Source organism: Carya illinoinensis, chromosome 2 (assembly GCF_018687715.1).
Source record: "Carya illinoinensis cultivar Pawnee chromosome 2, C.illinoinensisPawnee_v1, whole genome shotgun sequence".
NCBI lineage: Eukaryota > Viridiplantae > Streptophyta > Magnoliopsida > Fagales > Juglandaceae > Carya > Carya illinoinensis.
Genome location: NC_056753.1, coordinates 29844028 through 29868028, shown reverse-complemented (window position 1 = coordinate 29868028; position 24001 = coordinate 29844028). Strand labels below are relative to the sequence as shown.

The 24001-nt window shown below is 32.6% G+C and overlaps 1 protein-coding gene across 1 annotated transcript; it reads left to right on the top strand.

Annotated features, from left to right (window-relative positions):
• Positions 1-18019: 18019 nt before the first annotated feature.
• LOC122301879 (cellulose synthase-like protein B3) lies at positions 18020-19274 on the top strand. Its single transcript, XM_043113241.1, has 3 exons — positions 18020-18490; positions 18610-18738; positions 19251-19274. The coding sequence occupies exons 1-3, from the start codon at positions 18107-18109 to the stop codon at positions 19272-19274; spliced, it is 537 nt and encodes a 178-aa protein (XP_042969175.1). The 5' UTR covers positions 18020-18106.
• The last annotated feature ends 4727 nt before the right edge of the window (positions 19275-24001 follow it).

The window sequence follows — 24001 nt, the reverse complement described above, 5'->3', positions numbered from 1 at the left end:
TTTGAAGTAACGTTCGAACGTATTATTTTCTGTGACGGTTAGAATCTGTCACAGAATATAACGTTCGAACTTAAAATTACACGTTCGAACGTAAAAAAGACGAGCTGACATCCGAACGAGAAAAGGTAACGTTTGTTGATTATAGTTCGGACGTATAATGTAAACGTTCGAACGTTTATACGTGCGAACGTTACGTTCGAATCTCGATTCCAACGAAAATGAAATAATGTCCGAACGTTTGTATCATGACGTTCGGACGTTAATTCGAATGTTAAGAGAGTAGTGTTCGAACGTAAAATGTACGTTCGGATGTTTGGAACGTTAAACTTTTTTTACATTCGAACGTTTTTTTTAAACGTTCGAACGTTTTGTTACTATTTTGTATGGTTACGTTCGAACGTATTTTCGAACGTTTAATACTGTTGAAACGTATTTTATTTACATTCGAACGTACATATCAGAAATGCTAAACTCATCCACTTAATAAACAAACCAATTGTTTCATATTACAGTACATATTTCACAACCAATATTGTTTGAAACTGTTTTCAAATTAGATGTTAAAAACGTAATACAGAAATAAAATTCATTTCTTTTTCTTTCCTCGCCCAGCACGATTCTGTTGCAATGACATAACACGCTCCATTTGCAGCATCATCTCCCGCTGCACTTGCTGTTGGACCTCACTACGGATTCTTTCCTCCTGGTCTCTTTGTTGGTCCTGCAAACGCGTCTCTAAATGAGACTGTCGCTCTAAGAGGGACTCCAACTCTTGCTGTCTAGACCTCATATACTCATTCTCGCGTCGTGCAGCTTCTAAATCTTTGGTAAGATTATTAATTTGTGATGTCGATGAGGTTGAGGAAGATGAACCGGAATGCTTGAAAGATCGTCCCAAACCTCTTGCCATACTAGAGTTGGGCCCAAGCACCTGTGAAAAAATGTCCAAATCACTAGGAGAGGAATCCCCAGAAACTGACTGCATCTCCATCATTTTCCCCTGCAGTTTGAAAGATCAAAACACACAATAAGTAACATATTAAAAGAAATACAAATAAAAAATAATTTAATCACATGTTACATAATATAATTCAACAAAAGGAATACCGCTTACATAATTAATTGCAGCTGCAGGATCCATCCACTCACTATGCTCATTAGTGTGAGCAGCAGCATAGACATGAATGAGGGAAAAGTTTTCAGGATCATCACGTTTCTAAGAAAACGACATCATTAGCAATTTGAAAAAGACAGTATTAGTACTTATATAAAAGAATAATAAGAAAAAATATGAATTATTGTGTTTATTAATTACCATTTTTTCAGCAAGACGATGGAATGATCTTGAACCAGCACGATGGTGAATAGTCAGAGCAGATCTATTATTTGCATTTGTAGAACTTAAGTGCTACAAAAATAATTCTCACCGTTAATTGTAATATATGTACATACATATAATATAAACAACAAATATAAATGTAAATAATTATAGAAAATAAATCTAGAATACCTGATATTCTGGAGAGGCAAAAAGATCACAACACTTTATCCAGTCGTCTAATTTCATCTGCTGGAAAGGGGACTGTGCAGCCTCTTCAAACGTCTCAAATTTCTTGAAATGGTCGTGACATCGTCCCTTGTGACGTCGGAATAGTGTAGCCATTAACTCATTCACAGTTCTCAAATCCTCGCTACGACCAAAGTCGAGGTCAAATTCATCCTAATTATAAATTAATTACGTTAAAAATAAAATAAACTAATGTAGGTGAAAAAAATGATATAATAAGTAAACTCACCAGCACACGACTTCGAATGTGTTCCTTAATCTCATTCGGCACATCTCTCCAGGAGCGCACATAAAATGGAGCGTAAGCTCGAATTACTGTGCCAATATAGGAGGAAAGCGCTGCTGCACTATCATTCACTCCTCCAGTGGAATTATCAGGAATTGTGATTTTCAGTTTACCATGCCTTCGATTTTTCTCAAGTGAGATGCCGTGTGTATAGCCACGACCACGACGAGCCAATTGTTCATCAACTAATAGATAATAGTATAATTTTGAAGGTTATATATATTATTTATTGAAACAAACATCTTGATTATATATAGTATTAACGTAAACATTCCTTACCGGTAGGTGTCGATTGTGCATCGTTCTCTGTAATGTTAACTTCATCTTCGGGAACGGACTCCTCAGGTGGGGAGTCCTCAATGGGTTCAGGACTTGGACTCGGTGGAGGAGGCACATTTCTCCTTTGTCTTTTTGGCGGCATACTTGGAAATGATTATATATAACAAAAAAATATTATTAGAATAAATTTATATTTATTATAAAATTCTATAATGGCTGTATATGAATAAACTTTTTAGTACTTTTAGTCTTCATCTTCGGATGTATTTTCCATGTTTGTTTCAGAATCTCTTTGTATAACATCTTCGTCATCATCATCAAGCTCTTGTTCGTCATCCTTATCCACTTCCCCCCCGGATTCTTGTTCGTCTTCTTCTTCTGACTCTTCTTCTGTACTTTTCTCACTTTCTTCAATTGAGTGATAATTTAATGAAGACGGGTCGAGATGGATGAGTGGGACGTCATCTCTACATAAGGGGAGCAACTCGAGTGCACCGAGGTCAACAAATAAGTTAATACCCCCTCCTCCATCTTCTTGGTAGGCCTCTACATTTAGAGTGTCATCTTCATCTCCACTATTATCGTAATCTGCACTCGTTCCTACTTCATATATATTTCGAGGGACAAATTTTTGTACAACTCGCCAAGTTATCTCTCCACTATCTTCATCAGCACTTTTCATTGGATCAATCAAGTAATAGATTTGAGTAGCTTGACAAGCCAGTACGAATGGATCATCTTCGTACCATTTAGATGCAGTATTGACACTCGTAAAATGATTATCCCTATATATCGAATCCCGACCACCGCCTAGATCCCACCAATCACATTTAAAGACATATGTTATAGACCCACCCAGATATTTCAATCCGATAATATCACGAACGACACCATAATAATCAATATCATCTGTTCCATGACTCCCCTCGACCAAGACACCACAGTTTTGAGTTTTTCTATTACGTTCACGGTCCAGAGTATGGAATCTATAACCTCGAACTGTGCATGCAGTGTATCGAAGTGCTCTGTTTGATGGACCACGGGCCAATGCATACAATTCAAAAGAGACTGATCCGGGATCACGAGCACGTTGTTCCAATATCTAACAATTTAAATAATGTCATTTATTAAATATTAGCTAGAGTTAAAACTTTCATCATGTAACATATAGTATAGAGTTTAGTTCATACACGTTGTTCAAACCATCCAGAAAATTCTGACTCGTGTCTTGCCACTATATCCTCGACGCCTTCCATCTTAAGTTTGTCCATGTGCTCACTGTATAGTATAAGTTATCATATTATTTTACATAACAATAGTTAAAGTTGTATATAATCTTTAAAATTATTTAAACCTTGTACAACGACATACCTGAGATAGTGATCAATCTCCTGACAATTATTTAGTACGTACCACCGAACTTTACCCAACTCTGTATCAAGTAAATCGTAACCCGTTTGTGCACCCAAAGGTCGTACATTCTGAGAAAACACTGATAGCTCACGAGAAGGCGGAGCAGCAAGATCAGCATTTCGTTCTTGACGAATAAATCGTGTCTCAACACCACGAAGATATAAAGAGCAAAATGTTAACCATTCATCGTGTATATAGGCCTCTGCTATTGAACCCTCAGCTCTGGCTTTATTCCCAACAGTGCGCTTCAGTCGACCTAAATATCTTTCGACTGGATACATCCAACGGAACTGTACTGGTCCACCCAACATGATCTCCCGGGGTAAATGTATTGCTAAATGGACCATGACATCAAAAAATGACGGTGGAAAGATTTGCTCAAATTTACATAGTATAGTAGCAATGTCTTCTTCCAGTTTCTGCAGCATATCTCGCTTCACTACCCGAGCACACAAATCCTTAAAAAACATACACAGTTCAGTTATGGCAACACGTACAGCAGATGTTAGCTTCCCACGAATTCCCACCGGTAATAACTTCTGCAAAAATACGTGACAGTCATGACTTTTCAATCCACCAATTTTCCAGTCATCATGGCTTACGCATCTACTGATATTTGAAGCATAACCATCTGGCAACTTCACACCTTGCAACCATTTGCAGAAGTCCATCCTCTCCTCCCTTGTCATTGTAAAACATGCATGCGGCATGACCACCCTCTCACCATCCACTCGTAAATGCAAATTATGTTTAATTCCCATTCTCTCAAGATCTTTCCTTGTCTTAATCGTATCTTTCGTCTTTTTATTGATGCTCATTAATGTACCCAGTATATTATCACAAATATTCTTCTCAATATGCATTACATCCAAACTATGTCGCAACATGCAGGACGACCAATACGGCAAGTCAAAAAAAATACTACGCTTTGTCCAATTCAATTCTGCTATGCCTCGTTTTCTCTTGTTCTTTCCCCGACCTTTGCCAAAATTGTTCGCTGCCACATGTACCAATTGTTCCAGGATCTCTTCCCCAGACAACTCATTTGGCGCAATTCTATCTTCTACACGTCCATCAAACTTAGCGGATTCTGTTCTCCATGCATGATTTGTTGGTAGATAACGTCGATGACCCATGAAACACAACTTTTGAGAATATTTTAACCACTCACTAGTAGTTTCTTTATTACACGTCGGACAAGCTAACTTTCCTTTAGTACTCCAGCCGGAAAGATTCCCATATGCCGGAAAGTCATTTATCGTCCACATTACCGCAGCATGCATCTGAAAAGTTGTTGATGTGGATGCATCATAAGTTCTGACGCCTGCTTCCCATAACTCTTTCAACTCTTCAATCAACGGCTGCAAATATACGTCAATGTCATTCCCAGGTGATCTCGGGCCGGGGATAAGCAAAGTTAACAAAAAGTTGGGCGCCTTCATGCACCTCCATGGTGGAAGATTGTACGGAATCAACACTACAGGCCAAGTGCTATAACTTGTACTCATATTTCCAAAAGGGTTGAATCCATCAGTTGTGAGTCCGAGACGCACGTTCCTTGCTTCTATCCCAAACTCTGGATACTGATTATCGAAAGATTGCCACGCAAGTGAGTCAGCCGGGTGCCTCATAAATCCATCATTTTGAACTCTTTTCTCTTTGTGCCACTTCATATCGTGAGCTATTTTCTTACACATGTATAATCTTTGCAATCGGGGTTTCAATGGGAAATATCGCAATACTTTAACCGGAACGCTTTTCTTATCCTTCCACCTCGACTCTCCGCATACAGGACATGCTTGTTTCTCCTCGTTCTCATTCCAAAATAAAACACAATCATTCTTGCACGCATGTATGGACTTATACTCAAATCCTAATCCCTTTCTCAACTGTTTCGCTTCATAAAAGTTCTTCGGCAATGCAGATCCTTCGGGAAGCACTTCGTTAAATAAGTCTAATACCATGTTAATTGCTTTGGTTGACATTCCACACAATGATTTTATGTGAAGCAACCGCACAATAAACGACATTTTAGAATGTTTTGTACAACCTGGATAAAGCTCACGCTTTGCATCTTCCCACATTGCTGGAAAATTATCTGACTCATTCCGTCCCCCACTTGAGCCATTGTCATCAACCTCATCCATAAACATCCCAGCTCCAATGTCACTCAACATCTCCTCCATCTCATCTCGCTCATAATCATCATCCACGTTGTGCAAATTTTCCCGCTGACTGAATAAGTCATCCGCTGATTCAGCATACGGCTCACCATGCAGTACCCATCGAGTATAGCCCAAATCCATACCGTTCACAAATATATGACTTTCAGCTTCATCCAATCTTATCGCACACAAATTTTTACAACCTCGACATGGACACTTAATGTAACCACGACTATCAGCAGAGGCCTTTGCAAAATCAATGAAGACCCTTACTCCACGCGCATAGGGTATGTAATCTTTTCCAAGTCTATCGCGTAGACGCATCCAACTTTTATCCATTTCTAAAAACATCTAATTTTTTAGTAATTAAGGTAAAGTTAAATACACATGCATGTCATGATACATAATGTTCAAAGTACTCTTTCTCAAGGTAGTTGGTCCTATCCCATTCGAGATTATATTCTCCATATTGCACAAGTCTCGTCACTCTACTACTTTGAACGTTAGTAAAAATTTCGGCAGCACTTCCCCATAGTTCTCCAAGTATACATGTTCACATATAGGGATTATGACCCTAAGAACAGTATACCCGAAGAACAAATGAGGAAGACACCGAAACTTCATACTAAACGTTCAAAGTAGGAAAAACGTTTATGTGCAATACGGATAATATAATCTCAAACTGTCCACACTGGACAATTCAGGAATTAATGTACACCTAAATGTACACTAATTCCCAAACGGGTCTAAGGTTATTTATGCAATGTTATACAATATCTAACAAAAAAGTCTACAAATAAATTAGCGCACATTGTTTGAATTATCCCGATGTACTAATAATATTTATATTATTAATGATTGATAACACTTAGAAATTATTTATAAACTTATGTAATTCCTAAGTTATTATATTATATGTCATTTATCAGCTATATAATATATAACACTACTATAAAATATCTTATAATTACTATTATAAGTTACTGATAACACTTATATTTTATTTGTTATTATATAGCATAAAATAACAAATTTTACTTATTTATTTCATATTTAATATAATATATAGCAAATTAGATTATAATTACTAGTTATACTATATATTGATAACACTTAATTGTTATAAGTTATTATATAATATGTACCAATTATTGCCAAAATTATTATAATTTTTATAATAATTTTTATAATTAAATAAGTAATTATTATTATAATTACTTATCTATTTCTTAGTAATCATTTTTTAATACTATACATTACATGATAATTATTATTATGGATTAATACTAATATACCCTATACTATATATTATTAGATAAAATATTTAGGATCATCAAGCTATTAGATTTTTAGGAATTATTATTTTATAATACTTATTTATATTATAATTTTAGTAATTCGATTTTTCTGCTATATACTATATAGTTATGCCTTATAATTGACACTTAGTAATATATGATAATTTATTATATTAGTTATTTAACTAATTATATATATAATAGTTTTAATTGTAATATTATAATTTATAATTATGGTTATTAATAATTCATCTCCATAATTTTTATTCTTACACAAATAATCACACTATTTATCTAACAAATAAATTGTTATATATATTCTTTTATCACAACAAATTACTAAAATAGACACATAAACTAACAAATAATTATTATTCAAAAACATACACTATACTAAAACATTATCACATTAAGAATAAACATATTCAATAACAATAATTTTTCTTTTTAATTCATCCAAACAACACAATCTATATCACAAATTAAATCCACAATAAAATGTAACAATATAGTTTAGTATATATACCTTGTGCTTTAAATAAATTCTTCTTCAAAAATCACAACTTCTCAACAATTCACAACAAATGATCCTTCAAAAAATACACAATACTAGTTAGTTAAATATATATGAAATAAAACATTGAAATTATCATGTATATTACAAATAAAAAATGAGAAATATTATTTACCTTAATGCTTAAAACAATATTTCTAGAAAACTCTCTCTCACTATAACCCTCCACTTCTTCTTCACTTCTTCTCTTCTCTTCCCAGCTCCCTCTCTCTAAAACTCTCTCAGTCTCTCACTCTAACACGCACGGAGGAAAGCAGAAATGAATCTGCTTTCCCGTGCGTGAAAGTTTTATTTTCTGCTTGTTATGCAATTAACGTTCGGACGTTCATTAAAGTACGTTCGAACGTTTCATTTTACGTGCGAACGTTTAAGCATAAACGTCCGAACGTACAATAGTCCCGCCCACAAAATATATAATACGTTCGCACGTATTATTGTCATTCCTACGTATTCGTCAGTAACATTCGAACGTTTATATAGTACGTTCGAACGTACTGTGGAAATTTGGTTTAAGCGGGAAATTTCCCTCCGAATTTATTATAACGTCCGAACGTTTCACATGAACGTTCGAACGTAAAAATTATTATTTACATATTAAAATTTAGTATATTCCTCATAATATATTTATATATTAAATTATAAATTATAAAATATTAATTAATAAATAATTTGTACCAATTATAATATATATAACATAAGTATAATATAAGAACGTACTACATATATATTATAACCTTATATTAACTAATAATATAAAATATATATTATATTATAACTATAATATAATAAGTATATTATATATTATAGTTATAACAAGTATATTATAATATATTATATAGTACAAAAATTGTATATTATCCTAGTAATTAGTATAGTATACTTTAATATAGTATATCTAATAACTATATTAAAGTAATATAGTTATTAGATAATATAGTATAAATATTATATAATATATTATCTATATTATAGTCTATAATATAGTATTATTATTTATATAATATATTATCTATATTGTAGTCTATAATATAGTATAAGTAGTATATAGTATGTTAAACATACGTAATAACTATATAATATCGTATAATATTATATATAGTAAATATATAATAGATATAATATAGTACTAGTACTATGTTATATATACTACTTGTATATAATATAGTATATATACTACAAATATCGTAATATATAGTATACTATACATTACTATACATATATATATACTATATATATTATATACTATATATTACTATAGTTAATATATTACTATATATTATATAGTAGTATATAATGTTAATATATATAGTACATACTATAGTTATTATATAGATACTATAGTATATTAACTATAGTATTGGATAAATAAATAACTATATAATACTACTATATAATATATACTATATAATATTAACATTATATACTACTATATAATATATACTATATATATAAACATATTAAATAGTATTAAATATATATATATTAATATTATTACAATAATATATACAATAATATTATATAAGTATACACTAGATATAATATAATATATTAGTATATATAATATAATATATTAGTATATATAATATAATATATCATAACATACGTATATATACTATATCTATATACGTATATAATATAGTATACTATATTACTATATACTATATAATATAGGTTTCAATAATACGTATATAACACTATATACGTATTAAAACTACATACTATATAACAGTATATAGTATACACTATATAGTATATAGTGTAATATACTATATACTATATAGTATACACTATATACACGTACAACAGTATATAGTATACGCTATATACACTATTAACACTATATACTATATAATATACGTATATTATACGTATATAATATTATACATTATATGATATATAATATTACCTATCATATTATATAGTAATATATAGGTAATATAATATATATTATAATAATATATTATATAATATATATAATATAATATATAGTATAAAAACGTTCGAATGTTATAACTAAAACGTTCGGACGTTTTGATTGACGTCCGAACATATACGTTATACGTTCGCATGTTAACACAACGTCCGAACGTAAAAGTTATACGTTCGCACGTTTGATTCAACGTCCGAACGTAATCTACATAACGTTCGCATGTACATTTAACGTTCGAACGTTAATTAATTAACGTTCGAACGTTAACTGTATATAAGGCCAGGCACGACGGTTTCCAGGCCGTAACTTGTACGAAACCGGCCACCGAACTCAAACTCTCTCTTCCTCTCCGCCACGCAAGCCGCCGCAACCGTCGCCATCCTCCACCGCAACCGTCACTAAAAGGTAATGTGCCCTCTCCCTCTTCTATTTCCTTGCTTTTAATCGGTGGGTTTCAAAAATTCGAAACCCACCGTACCCGGTTATAAAACTTGCATTTTCGGCCACCATTCGCAGTAAATTGATAAAATAGGACCGTAGAAACATTCCCCACTGTATATAAATGCTTATTTTGGTTGTTTGTGGCTTCGAAACATGCGTTTCGAAGCTTTCGGTAATGGCTGAGTCGACTCAGCGATTACGTGTCGTAACGTTCGGACGTCACGACACAACGTCCGAACGTGCGACCTTTGGTATTCTTTACGTTCGCACGTTATATTGTAACGTGCGAACGTATTAGTTTCACGTGCGAACGTTTTTATCCAACGCTTTAACAGAACGTTGGATAAAAACGTTCGAACGTAAACCGTTGGTATTCTTCGGCTAGTAAGAATGTCCGAACGTATGACGGTTCAAATTCATTACGTCCGAACGTTTAGATAATACGTCCGAACGTAATGAACTCATTCGCACGTTTTTATCGAACGTTTGAATGAAACGTTCGATAAAAACGTCCTGTACGTATCATCTTTTTGTCGAACGTATCCTGACTAACGTGCGAACGTTCCTTCAATAACGTTCGAACGTTTCCTGTTAAAATATTTTTATATTGTTCCTTTTAAGTATTATTATTTTATATATTGAAAAAGTGAAATTATTTCAAAGTTTTACTGGCGAAATTATGTAAATTTATAATAGATGATATTTTAATTTTCTGTATAATCCATATATGTCATAATACGTATGTATCTGTGATTATAATCATTTTTTTTAAATGTTACAATTTATATATTTTTTTTAATTTTCAGGATATGGCTCAGTATATGACGACAAGGAAGCGAGGGAGGGATGGAGGCAATCCGGACATTGCTCGACTGGGGGCACGAACTGTTATGGGGGAACGAGAAATTCTCATTAATGAGTTTGATGAGCTCAGCTGGGAGCAGAAGACGCTGAGAGACGTCTTCGTCACCAGAGGCTGGGGCCCCATATGCACATTGAGGGGAAAGATTTACCCCACAATGGTTCGAGAGTTTTACATTGGGATGGCCACCATGCCTAACGATGCATCATCCCATACTCTCAGTGTACGCGGTGTACAGTTTCAGTTCTCGGCAGATGTTCTCGCTGACTTACTCCAGATTCCGCGTATACTACCTGAGTCGACAGCTGCTCAGGCTGATGACATAGCAGCTGCATTTTCCCCGGGCATATTCGAGGCAGATCCAGCCGCTTCTGCTTCATCTTCGGGCCCTGTTGAGTTTATGCCCAGTCATGAAGAAGATCGACCCGAGGGCGATCCTATTGCTGCTGAGGTTGGTGACGATGAGCGGGACAAGGATTTCTACATCCTCACTGGCACGGACCGCACAAAGCTCGATAGGCCGAACTCCTTCAGCCAGAATCAGCTGCTGCCTTTCTTTCGCATGTTGCACATTTTTGTTGCAACAAATGTAGACCCGGTGGCACATAAGAGCACATTCAGTCGGGCTCGTGCACAGTTCCTGATTGGCTTGGCACGTGGTGAGCCCATTGACTTGCCCCTTGTTATATTTGAGCGGATCCGTTACGAGGCCAGCATCGTTACCACGGATAATCTCCCGTACGGAGTCATCATCAGCCGCTTATTACTAGCCCGGGGAGTGCCACTCCAGGCGGAGGAGATGGTGATAAACCAGATGAGCCCTATCGACATAACCACACACGGCCGGAGCATTGCACAGGGGAGAGGCTCAGCTCGGCGTCAGTCTGGTCCTACGCCAGATCTTGTTCCCCCGACTGAGTCTGGGGCCGATGTTGCTCGCCCGTCGGCGAGTACTAGTCAGCAGCCGGGAGTTACATCTGCTGGGGATGTGCGACCTGCTTGGGTTGATACAATGATGACAGATATGAAGGCGCATATAGACCGACAGATCGATAGACAGATTGCACATATAGATCAGGCTGTCGCACATCTTGCACATCATGTAGATGTGCTAAACAATAAGGTTGAGACATTGACTGAGGAGTTTCGATCTTTTGTAAACCAGCAGTTCTGAAAGTGATTTGTAAAAATTTATCATTCGAACGTTTTTTATTTTCGACATATGTAATGGACACAAATATTTAATGTATGTATTGTGTAGCTTAATTTCTACTCTTAATTTTTTTTAATATAACGTTACTCAACCTTACTATTAAAAAAATATATATTATGGTTAATTTATGTAATTTAACATATAACGTTCGAACTTTATCACATTAACGTTCGAACATTAGCGCTAATATATTCACGTTCGCACGTAATAAGTTAAAACGTTCGAACGTTCGCGCTAAATTTTTTTACGTTCGCACGTAAATATACATAACATTCGAACGTTACTGTGACGTGCGAACGTATTATGTAAAACGTCCGAACGTTTTGAAATTCTTGCCCAACATTTAGTGACAGTTCTCACAAACCGTCACAATAAATACCTTTTAGTCACAGTTTAGAAACCGTCACTATTTATAATCTGTCACTAAAAGCCATATTTGTTGTAGTGATTCTTGTTCATTCAAGCAAATCTATTAGAACTACAGCAAAGTAGAGATGGAGAGAAACAGCCTAAAGAAATGGCCTCTACGTTGAAGCATACACCACAACCATACTTTACGTATAGCATTGGCCAACGGCCTCTACATTGAATGTCCATTACCAAACGGAGAGAGAGAGAGAGAGAGAGAGAGAGAGAGAGAGAGAGAGATAAACCGATAAAGAGAAACAAATGGCAAGATATGATGAAGCTTACCGTGCTTGGCAAAAAGGAGATCGGTGGATGCTCTGTTTCGAGTATGGAAAAACAGGAGACAAACGGTGGATGCTCTTTTCCGTTCGGACTGATGCTGCGCGACGGAGGAAGGGTTGTGCTATGGTTTTGCGTGGCTGTGGAAGGAGAAAGGGTTGTTCTGCAACTCAAACTTGTGCAACCGTGGGGACTTGTGTGTAGAGGTATATTGCGCCGGCTAGAGGTTTCTTCCGTAGTATATGTAGGAACTAAAACATTAAAACCCTAGGGACGAAAGAGATATAAGCGTGCAAGGAGTCTATGGGGTTGTGTGTGAACTTGTGCAACCGTGAAAATAAAGTGATGAAAACAAACATAGATATATAGATATATAAATTTTAATTATATTATAATTAACAACTTTTAATTACATTATAATTAACATTTTAATTTATAATTTTAATTATATTATAATTTGGGTCTAAAAAGGATTTTACATTGGGTTGAGCGGGGGGCACGTAGGGCGGGGTTGAATATAGATATATAACATTTGTTAAAAACTTTTTCGTTAAATTCAAGTTAATCCAAAATACAACTCTAATAAGTTTATATTTTTTTAAATGTATAAATTTTAATTATATTATATTTTGGGTCTAAAAAGATTTTAGACATTGGGTTGAGCGGGGGGCGTGCGGGGCAGGATTGAATATAGATATATAAAATTTGTTAAAAACTTTTCCGTTGAATTCAAGCTAATTCAAAATACAACTATAATAAGTTTATATTTTTTTAAATGTATAAATTTTAATTATATTATAATTTGGGTCTAAAAAGATTTTTAAATTGGCTTGAGTGGGGGGCCGCGCGCGGGGCGAGGTTGAATCATGATATATAAAATTTGTTAAAAAATTTTTCGTTGAATTCAAGTTAATCCAAAATACAACTCTAATAAGTTTAGATTTTTTTAAATGTATAAATTTTAATTATATTATAATTTGGGTCTAAAAAGATTTTTATATTGGGTTGAGTGGGGGGCCGCGCGCGGGGCGAGGTTGAATATAGATATATAAAATTTGTTAAAAACTTTTTCGTTGAATTCAAGTTAATCCAAAATACAACTCTAATAAGTTTATATTTTTTTAAATGTATAAATTTTAATTATATTATAATTTGGGTCTAAAAAGATTTTAGACATTGGGTTGAGCGGGGGGAGCATGGGGCGGGATTGAATATAAATATATAAAATTTGTTAAAACCTTTTCCGTTAAATTCAAGTTAATCTAAAATACAACTCTAATAAGTTTATATTTTTTTAAATGTATAAATTTTAATTATATTATAATTTAGGTCTAAAAAAATTTTAGACATTGGGTTGAGCGGGGGGAGCATGGGGCGGGATTGAATATAGATATATAAAATTTGTTAAAACCTTTTCTGTTGAATTCAAGTTAATTCAAAATACAACACTAATAAGTTAATATTTTTTTAAATGTATAAATTTTAATTATATTATAATTTTGGTCAAAAAAGATTTTTACATTGGGTTGAGAGGGGGGCTGCGCGCAGGGCGGATTTGAATATAGATATATAAATTTTGTTAAAAACTTTTCCGTTGAATTCAAGTTAATCCAAAATACAACTCTAATAAGTTTATATTTTTTTAAATGTATAAATTTTAATTATATTATAATTTGGGTCTAAAAAGATTTTTACATTGGGTTGAGTGGGGGGCGGGCGGGGTGGGGTTGAATATAGATATATAAAATTTGTTAAAACCTTTTCCGTTGAATTCAAGTTAATTCAAAATACAACTCTAATAAGCTAATATTTTTTTAAATGTATAAATTTTAATTATATTATAATTGGGTCAAAAAAGATTTTTACATTGGGTTGAGAGGGGGGCTGCGCGCGGGGCGAGTTTGAATATAGATATATAAATTTTGTTAAAAACTTTTCCGTTGAATTCAAGTTAATCCAAAATACAACTCTAATAAGTTTATATTTTTTTAAATGTATAAATTTTAATTATATTATAATTTGAGTCTAAAAAGATTTTTACATTGGGTTGAGTAGGGGGCAGGCGGGGCGGGATTGAATATAGATATATAAAATTTGTTAAAAACTTTTCCGTTGAATTCAAGTTAATCCAAAATACAACTCTAATAAGTTTATATTTTTTTAAATGTATAAATTTTAATTATATTATAATTTGGGTCTAAAAAGATTTTAGACATTAGGTTGAGCGGGGGGAGCGTGGGGCGGGATTGAATATAAATATATAAAATTTGTTAAAACATTTTCCGTTAAATTCAAGTTAATCTAAAATACAACTCTAATAAGTTTATATTTTTTTAAATGTATAAATTTTAATTATATTATAATTTGGGTCTAAAAAGATTTTAGACATTGGGTTGAGCTGGGGGAGCGTGGGGCGGGATTGAATATAGATATATAAAATTTGTTAAAACCTTTTCCGTTGAATTCAAGTTAATTCAAAATACAACTCTAATAAGTTAATATTTTTTTAAATGTATAGATTTTAATTATATTATAATTTGGGTCAAAAAAGATTTTTACATTGGGTTGAGAGGGGGGCTGCGCGCGGGGCGGGTTTGAATATAGATATATAAATTTTGTTAAAAACTTTTCCGTTGAATTCAAGTTAATCCAAAATACAACTCTAATAAGTTTATATTTTTTTAAATGTATAAATTTTAATTATATTATAATTTGGGTCTAAAAAGATTTTTACATTGGGTTGAGGGGGCTGAGCGCGGGGCGGGTTTGAATATAGATGTATAAATTTTGTTAAAAACTTTTCTGTTGAATTCAAGTTAATCCAAAATACAACTCTAATAAGTTTATATTTTTTTAAATGTATAAATTTTAATTATATTATAATTTGGGTCTAAAAAGATTTTTACATTGGGTTGAGTGGGGGGCGGGCAGGGCGGGGTTGAATATAGATATATAAAATTTGTTAAAAACTTTTCCGTTGAATTCAAGTTAATTTAAAATACAACTCTAATAAGTTTATATTTTTTTAAATGTATAAATTTTAATTTGGGTCTAAATAGATTTTTACATTTTGTTGAGCGGGGGGCGGGCGGGGCGAGGTTGAATATAGATATATAAATTTGTTAAAAACTTGAATTCAAATTCAAGTTAATCCAAAATACAACTCTAATAAGTTTATATTTTTTTAAATTTATAAATTTTAATTATATTATAAAGGTAGACGTTAGACCCCCTTTATTAACAGGCTCAACACATGACATATTTAATTGAATATGGTAAAGTATAGAGTCACTTTATACTAATCCCCTCACGAGTGCACCAAACTCCTCCTCAATAAGCCAGCTCCACACGGAAAATATTCCATTGATCAATTACCGATAAAGTGTAGAGTCAAAATTCAAATTTAGAATCACAGTTATATAAACATGTGCAATTTCCATTTATCATAAAAACTTAATTAAACATATGCACAATAGAACCAAGCTAGCTAATTCCAAACATTTTATTTAGTCATATCAACCTAAGTTGCCCACTATAATATATAAGAGTATTTGATGAATTTTGATATTTAGCCCAGGGTTGAATTTTGGGCACAAATAGCACTAATTACAAAACATCCTATGATTTTTTATCGATTTGATGTATCGCTTGAAATACCGACCTATTCCGGCGGTTGTTAATTGCTGCGACAATTGTGATATATATATATAGTATAGTATAACTAATACTATAGTGATTTCTATAATAATTTATATATAAACTGAAAGTATATTACTAATAGTATTAGAGTGTTATTATAAGACCATAAAGTATAAATTATAATTAATATACATTAATACTAATATAAATTAGTATTACTAATTTTCTAATATAATTATCAAAAGGAATATTTTGAGAATTTATTGAGTTTTAAAATGTTATTAATGTATATATTATATTTAAAGCATATGATAACATTATTATCATGTTTGGGGTGTAATACCATTATTTTATATATTTTATATAGATATAAAATTATAATAACATTATCTTATATGTAATATATATAATAAAATAATATTATATATATTATATATTATAATTATATGTAATATAAAAAATATTGTATTATATATTTTAATTATAAAAAGAATTGAAATATTTGGATGAAATATTTATTAGAAGGAAAGAGGCCAACTTTTACATTACGGTGAATGATTTTAGGATCACAATGATCATGCAAATAAGCAAGCCCCCTTGCATATCCTAATGCAATGCGTTTTCATTTTTGGATGGAGAGTTTGAAGCAGTTGTTGGAGAATTTGGGTTGGCTAAACTGATGGATTACAAAGATACTCATGTCACTACTGCTATACATGGCACAATTGGGCATATAGGCTATAGCACTGGAGTACCTTTCAAGTGGAAAGTATTCAGAGAAGGAAAGAGGCCAAATGAGGAACGAAAAGTCTAATAAACGTGGGGCGTGCGTCATGTGTACGTGTATATAGCTGAGTTCCCTCAAAATTTTTCCACAACAAAAACGGGTCCTGAGCGGCAACTTCAAAATTTTGTCAAATTTTCAATCAAAACTTGAATCTCCCTCTCATTTCTAATTAACCCTAACTCGCTGCAACTCATCTATCCCTCCCATAAACTTAAGCGTTCTATCAAGCCAGAGCTTAATTCCTCACATTAGGCCGGAGCTTAATTCCTCACGTTCTCTCTTCGTTCTCATTTTAATAAGTTTCTGTCAAGCCGGAGCTTAATTCCTCAAGTCAGAAAAACCATGGAAATAGCCCAACCAACGTAAAACCATGGAAACAGCCCAACCAATGTAAAGCCAGCAACGTAACTCTGTTTTTCTATGCAAAAAACAGAGCAATCCAGTCAAATGTAAATCTGTTTTGCTATGCTTACCATTGCCTCTGCTTTGCAGTTATTTTTCTATAGTCTATCAGGATCTGTAAGCTTTTTTACTGGTTTGGTATTCATCTATGTCTTCTATTTATTTTTACTGGTTTGGTATTCATCTGTGTTGTTGATCTATTTATAATTACAAGAAATAGATATGTTTATTTTGTTAAATTTAACTTAGTTGTGATTTATGCCAATGATCTTTTTTTTCAGACCAAAACGCAACCGGACCATCTCTTGCAAGCTACAGGCCGGGTAACATCTATATATATATATACACATGACCCCTTGCAATTGTTATATACCTTTCTATCTGCTGTGCATGATGTTTTTGCTGCATAAATTGTTGGAATATATATACAAAACATCCGTGCATGTAAAATCTTAAGTTTGCCTCGGATATTAACAAATAATCAGAGTGAATGATATTTTATCATAAAAAATTCAATTATTTAATGTCTAATTGCATTTTGTAATGATTATTCTTGTTTATATATGCCTCATTTCAATATTGAATATAACTTTCATCATGACCATATTCTTGATAGGGAACCTGTTGAGCTTCCCTCAGTGGACATGTTTGTGACAACTGCGGACCCTGTGCTAGAACCTCCTATCATCACTGTAAATACAATGCTCTCTTTGTTGGCAGTAGATTACCTAGCTCACAAGCTTGCTTGCTATGTCTCGGATGATGGCTGTTCTCCTCTTACCTACTATTCCCTTGTCGAGGCCTCAAAGTTTGCCCAACTTTGGGTACCATTTTGTAAAATGTATGATATTCAAGTTAGAGCTCCTTTTAGATACTTTTCTAATGATCAGGTTATAACGCTCAGTAATAGCACAAAGGAGTTCCAACATGAAAGGAAAAGGATGAAGGTAATAATAATTAATATTCATACCTGCCAGAGTTAGATTAATATTTCTAAGTATTTACTAATTAATTAGGTATCACTTAAAGAGCCAAGCTACCTGCTTTTTGTCTTTATCTCACGTAGGACGAGTATGAGCATCTTTGCCACAAAATTGAGGTTGCGGTCCAAAAATCTGTGCCAACTTGTGATTTTACCGGGGATTTTGCAGAATTCTCTAGTGTACAATGCAACAACCATCCAACTATTATCAAGGTAATTAACTGACTTTCCATTCGACTTGGACATATACTTATTTATATTAAGAGCAGTGCAGCACAGGTTCGGTCCCCATCGAGAAGAACAAAAGAAAAATTTTATTTTTATTTTCTTAAATATTTAAAAAAATCCCAGCATAACTAAAAATTAAAACACTTCCTTAATTACTAAATAAAAAAATTAATCAGGACTTGTTTATTGGTGAGTGTAGCATTTTTGTTATATTAATGTAATCCCACGAACTAATTACTGTACTTGTTGGTTATTATATTTAGAAAAATGCTTAGTCCCTTGATTTTGTTCTCTCAATTTGACTGTAAGTGTGTTTTAATTTATTTATTTTTTAATGGTTGAAAAAATACAACTATTCTATTTATTTTATAGTGGTAAGGCTATCATTATTCTATTTATTATTAGATTGCATTGATTATATATGTTTTTGCATTTGCATTAGAGGTCCCTTGTAATTAACTAGATTTTCAATCTCTATGTTTTTGCATTTGCATTAGAGGTCTTTTGCATTTACCAAATAGTTTACATTTTTAATCTCTATGTTTCTGAAATATATGAAAAGTTGATCTAATTCTATGTACTTACAAGATTTACATTTTTCAGATGCCGTGTAGATCATTTTTTAGATGTCGTGCCCAAGCTATACTCTGTTTTTTGGTATTTTGAATAGGATATATAAACGAGTAGATCATTTTAATCTTATCCATTATTTGAATCTGGACCATTATACTTTCAGCTACTAGATTAGAAGCTCTCTAGCTTGAGGATTGTATGATATTGAATATGACCCAAAGAAACATTTTGCAAGCTCAACAATTGCATAACTTTTTTGGTTATCGATTAGAAGTTTCAGCTATTGATTTATGGTTACTCTCTATTAATTTAGTATAATTTTTTTTTATCTTTTCCAGGCTCAACGATTGCATAACATTTTCCAAAAAATTATTAGATAAATGTGAAGAAGAAGTACCCATGAAAGAAATGGTCTTAAAGCTAATGACAAACACAATGTGAAGACGAAGAATTATTCATGAAGAACTTTTATGTGCTTTGATTTGTAATTTTTTTTATTATATGAATAATGACCCATTATATCATATTTATTATTAATTGATATATTATATTATTTTATTGTGAGATATCATATTATTGGTGCGTTAGTAAATACCGTTAATTAATGCAATGCGCCAATAATATATTTATTGCGGTGTTTATATTAATGTTGCTAATTTAAAAAAATATGCTAGCAACAAATTAGTAGTAGTGTTTAAATTAGCTGCAATGCAGAAAAAAACAAACTCATGGTGACGTTTAGATAAACGCCATTAATAAATTCAAGGTGTTGCTAATGTACTATTAGTAACATTTAAATAAAAGCCGCTAATTTGTATGATGTGCTGGCAACATAATGTGGCAGCGTTTATATTAACGCCGCTATTTTAAAAAAGTACCATCGTTTAAATAAATGTCATTAATAACTTCGCCAAAATACTATTAGTGGCATTTAAATAAATGCCGCCAAATTGTATGATGAGTCGGCATTGTACTAGTGGCGGCGTTTATCTAATCGCCATTAAATTAGGTCATTGGCGACGTTTAGATAAACGACATTAAATTATTTAAGGTGCCGTCGCTAATGTACTATTAGTGGCATTCAAATAAATGCCACCAATTTATATGATGCGTCGGCACATTATTAGTAGCGGCAGTTATCGTGACACCGCTATTTTAAAAAGTGGCGACGGTTAGAAAAATACCGTTAAAAAATTCAATGTGCCGCCACCAATGTACAATTAGTGGCATTTAAATAAATGCCACCAATTTATATTATGCGTCGGCAATGTAGTAGCAGTGGCGTTTATGGTAACGCCACTATTATATGCAAGGTAAGGCAACGATAAAGTAGTGGCGTTTCGAGAAACGTTGTTAATGTAGATAAGGTGGCGGCGTTTTACGAAATGCCACTAAATTGTATACAAACGCCGCTAATGAGATTTACGAGTACCAGCGTTTGCGCAACCGCCGGAACATGGGAAATAGCGACCCTCTAGTAACGGCGGACGGTTACGCCGATAGAAAAATGCCGCAAATTAATTAGCGGCGTTTTTTGGGATAGTTACCAGCGCATATCCAACGCCGGCAATTCTATCTTTTTTTGTAGTGAGTGTAGGTCTCTCTTACCCGGAGTGAGAGTGGAATGTAGGTCTCTCTTACCATAGTATTGTTACTCACTATAATATCAGAAATGTGTTTTTTATTATTGGAGATAGTTAGAAAAGTTTTAATTGGACACATGGAAAGATCTTAGCCACCCCACTCTTCCAAATCTACTCTCCACTTTTAAAAAATAGCCTAAACTGATTTTCGTAGATATTATTGGATAAGAAAGACCTACACTTAACTCTCACTCCGGGTAAGAGAGACCTACACTCCACTCTCACTCCGGGTAAGATAGATCTACACTTAACTCTCACTCTGGGTAAGAGAAATCTACACTCCACTCTCACTACGAGTAAGAGAGACCTACACTTAACTCTCACTCTGGGTAAGAGAGACCTATACTCCACTCTCACTCCTGATAAGAGAGACCTACTGTAACAGCCCGCTAGAAATTCAATTGTGAAATTTCTATTAACTTTAGGAACCTCGTGAAGACCCCATAAGTTTTCACGAATCCATTAATTGTATAGGTTTTTGTCTAACTACATAGTTAGTGTTATTATTTACTATGGTATCAGAAGTGTGTTTTTGATTATTGGAGATAGTTAGAAGTGTCAAAATGTATTATGGTTTGTGCCATTAGACTCGGAGGGTTATTTAAGGTGTTATGGCGCAATAACATTTTTTTCATATTTTCGGACAAAACGTCTGTTCAAAACTGTGGATATTATTAGATAAAAATATTTTAAACTAATTTTGTGGATATTATTATATAAAAATATTTTAAGATAATTTCGTGGATATTATTGGGTAAAAAGATCTTGAATTGATTTTTGAAGATATTATTAGGTAAGAGAGTTCTACACTCCACTCTCACTCCGGGTAAGAAAGTCCTACACTTAACTCTCACTTTAGGTAAGAGAGTCCTACACTTAACTCTCACTCCAGCTTCATCTCTTCCATATCTCATCCATAAGTATCTCCAGCCACCTCTCCCCACGAAATTATTTTCATTTATATTTTCAATTAAAAGAATATCAAACACTCTCTCTCGGACAGCTTTTAGGAGTTCTTTTGCACGCCCATTTTGAAGCTTTTGTAAGTGTTTTATCATAAAGTCTCCTTCATATAAGTTGTTCCTTTTTTAGTCTAGTTTACATGGATATCTTATTTTCCCTATTTGAAGATCATTTGGTCAGTAAAATATTATATAAACTATAGAAAGGTCATTCTGGGAGATAAACTGGAGAATATGTTATAGTTTGGAATTTTTGACCAAGCTAATGGATAGATATTGATCCGAAATTTTTATGGAGTATTGTTAACATGTATATATGACTATTGGTTGAGGATTTTTGCATGATTAAAGGTTTTGATGAAATATTTTCTTAGATTTAGAAACTTAGAAACTGGAAGAGGAAAAACAGTTTCTGTTTTGAGAAAGTTTAACTCTTTAGTGGTCTAAACCTATTCCAACGACTTTGATAATTTTATTGGAGGATCCTAAGCATCTTATATACATGTTATATTATTATTTTGAAGATATTTGATGTTAGTTTCAAAGATATGAAAATTTATGCAAAGAGATATTCAGATAAGCCAAAGTATGGATATTCTTGACTAAATTTATGTTTTGGTTAATTTCTAACCATGTGATCTTGAATTAGAAGCTTAAATATGTTTTATGACATCTTTTTAAACCATGTGATGGTTTGGTTTGAAGATCATATATTTATAAGTCATAGATCAAGAGATTTATCAAAACTAGTTGAGGAAAAAGTTTCTGTTTTTGGACTAAGTGTAAAACCAAAAACTCCAAATGTTATTTTGTGATTTTGGTGACTTTAGTTTGATGATTTAAAGCATGGTTGATGTTAGGATGATATTATGAATATGTTAGAAGTAAGATTTGATTTTTGAAATTCTTGGAGATGTTTTGATTTAAAGTCAAAACTTGTGATTCAAGTGCTTGAATCTTTTTACAAAAAAGTTTGGTGTTGATTATTAGCTTTTTCTAAATGGATGTTTTAAGTATGGTTTTGAACTTAGGATTGGAAGATGTTTGTTGCAAAATTTTAGTTTAAGTATGAGTTTTGAATTTGGAATAAATTGCAACAAAAATCAATGGAAATGGCCTATGGATGTTTCGGCCATAGTGTGTTTTCCATAGTTGTGTTTTGTTTTAAATTTTTCTAAGTTGATATTTAAGTTTATGACAAAATTTACATGTATAGATATTGTCCATAAATACCTCCAGTCACTCCCTATGAAAATATCTTCCTTTATACATTTAATTGAAAGAACACCAAACTCTCTCGAACAGCTTTCAAGTATTTTTTTGCACGCCCATTTCGAAACTTGTGTAAGTGTTTTATCATAAAGTCTCCTGCATACAAGTTGTTCCTTTTTTAGTCTAATTTACGTGGATATCTTATTTATTCCATTTGAAAATCATTTGGTCACTCAAATATTATTTAAACTCTAAAAGGTCATTCTTAGAGATAAACTAGAAAATATGTTATAATTTGAAATTTTTGATCAAGCCAATGTATAGATATTGGTCTAAAATTTTTTATGGAGTATTGTTAACATGTGTATATGATTATTGGTTGAGGATTGTTGCATGATTAAAGGTTTTGATGAAATATTTTCTTAGATCTAGAAACTTAGAAACTGGAAGAGGAAAAACCGTTTCTGTTTCGAGAAAATTTAAATTTTTGGTGATTTAAACCTATTCCAATGACTTTGATAATTTTATTGGAGGATATTAAACCTCTTATATACATATCAGAATACTATTTTGAAAATATTTGAAGTTAATTTCAAAGATATGAAATATTATGCAAAGAAATGTTTGGATAGGCCAAAGTGTGGATGTTCTTGGCTCAATTTATGTTTTGGTTAATGTTTAACCATGTGATCTTGAATTAGAAGCCTATATATGTTTTAGAACATCTTTTTAAATCATGTGATGGTTTGGTTTGAAGCACATCTTTATAAGTCATAGAACAAAAGATTAATCAAAACAAGTTAGAAACAAAAATCAATAGAAATAGAATATGGAAATTTCGGTCCTATGGATTTTTAA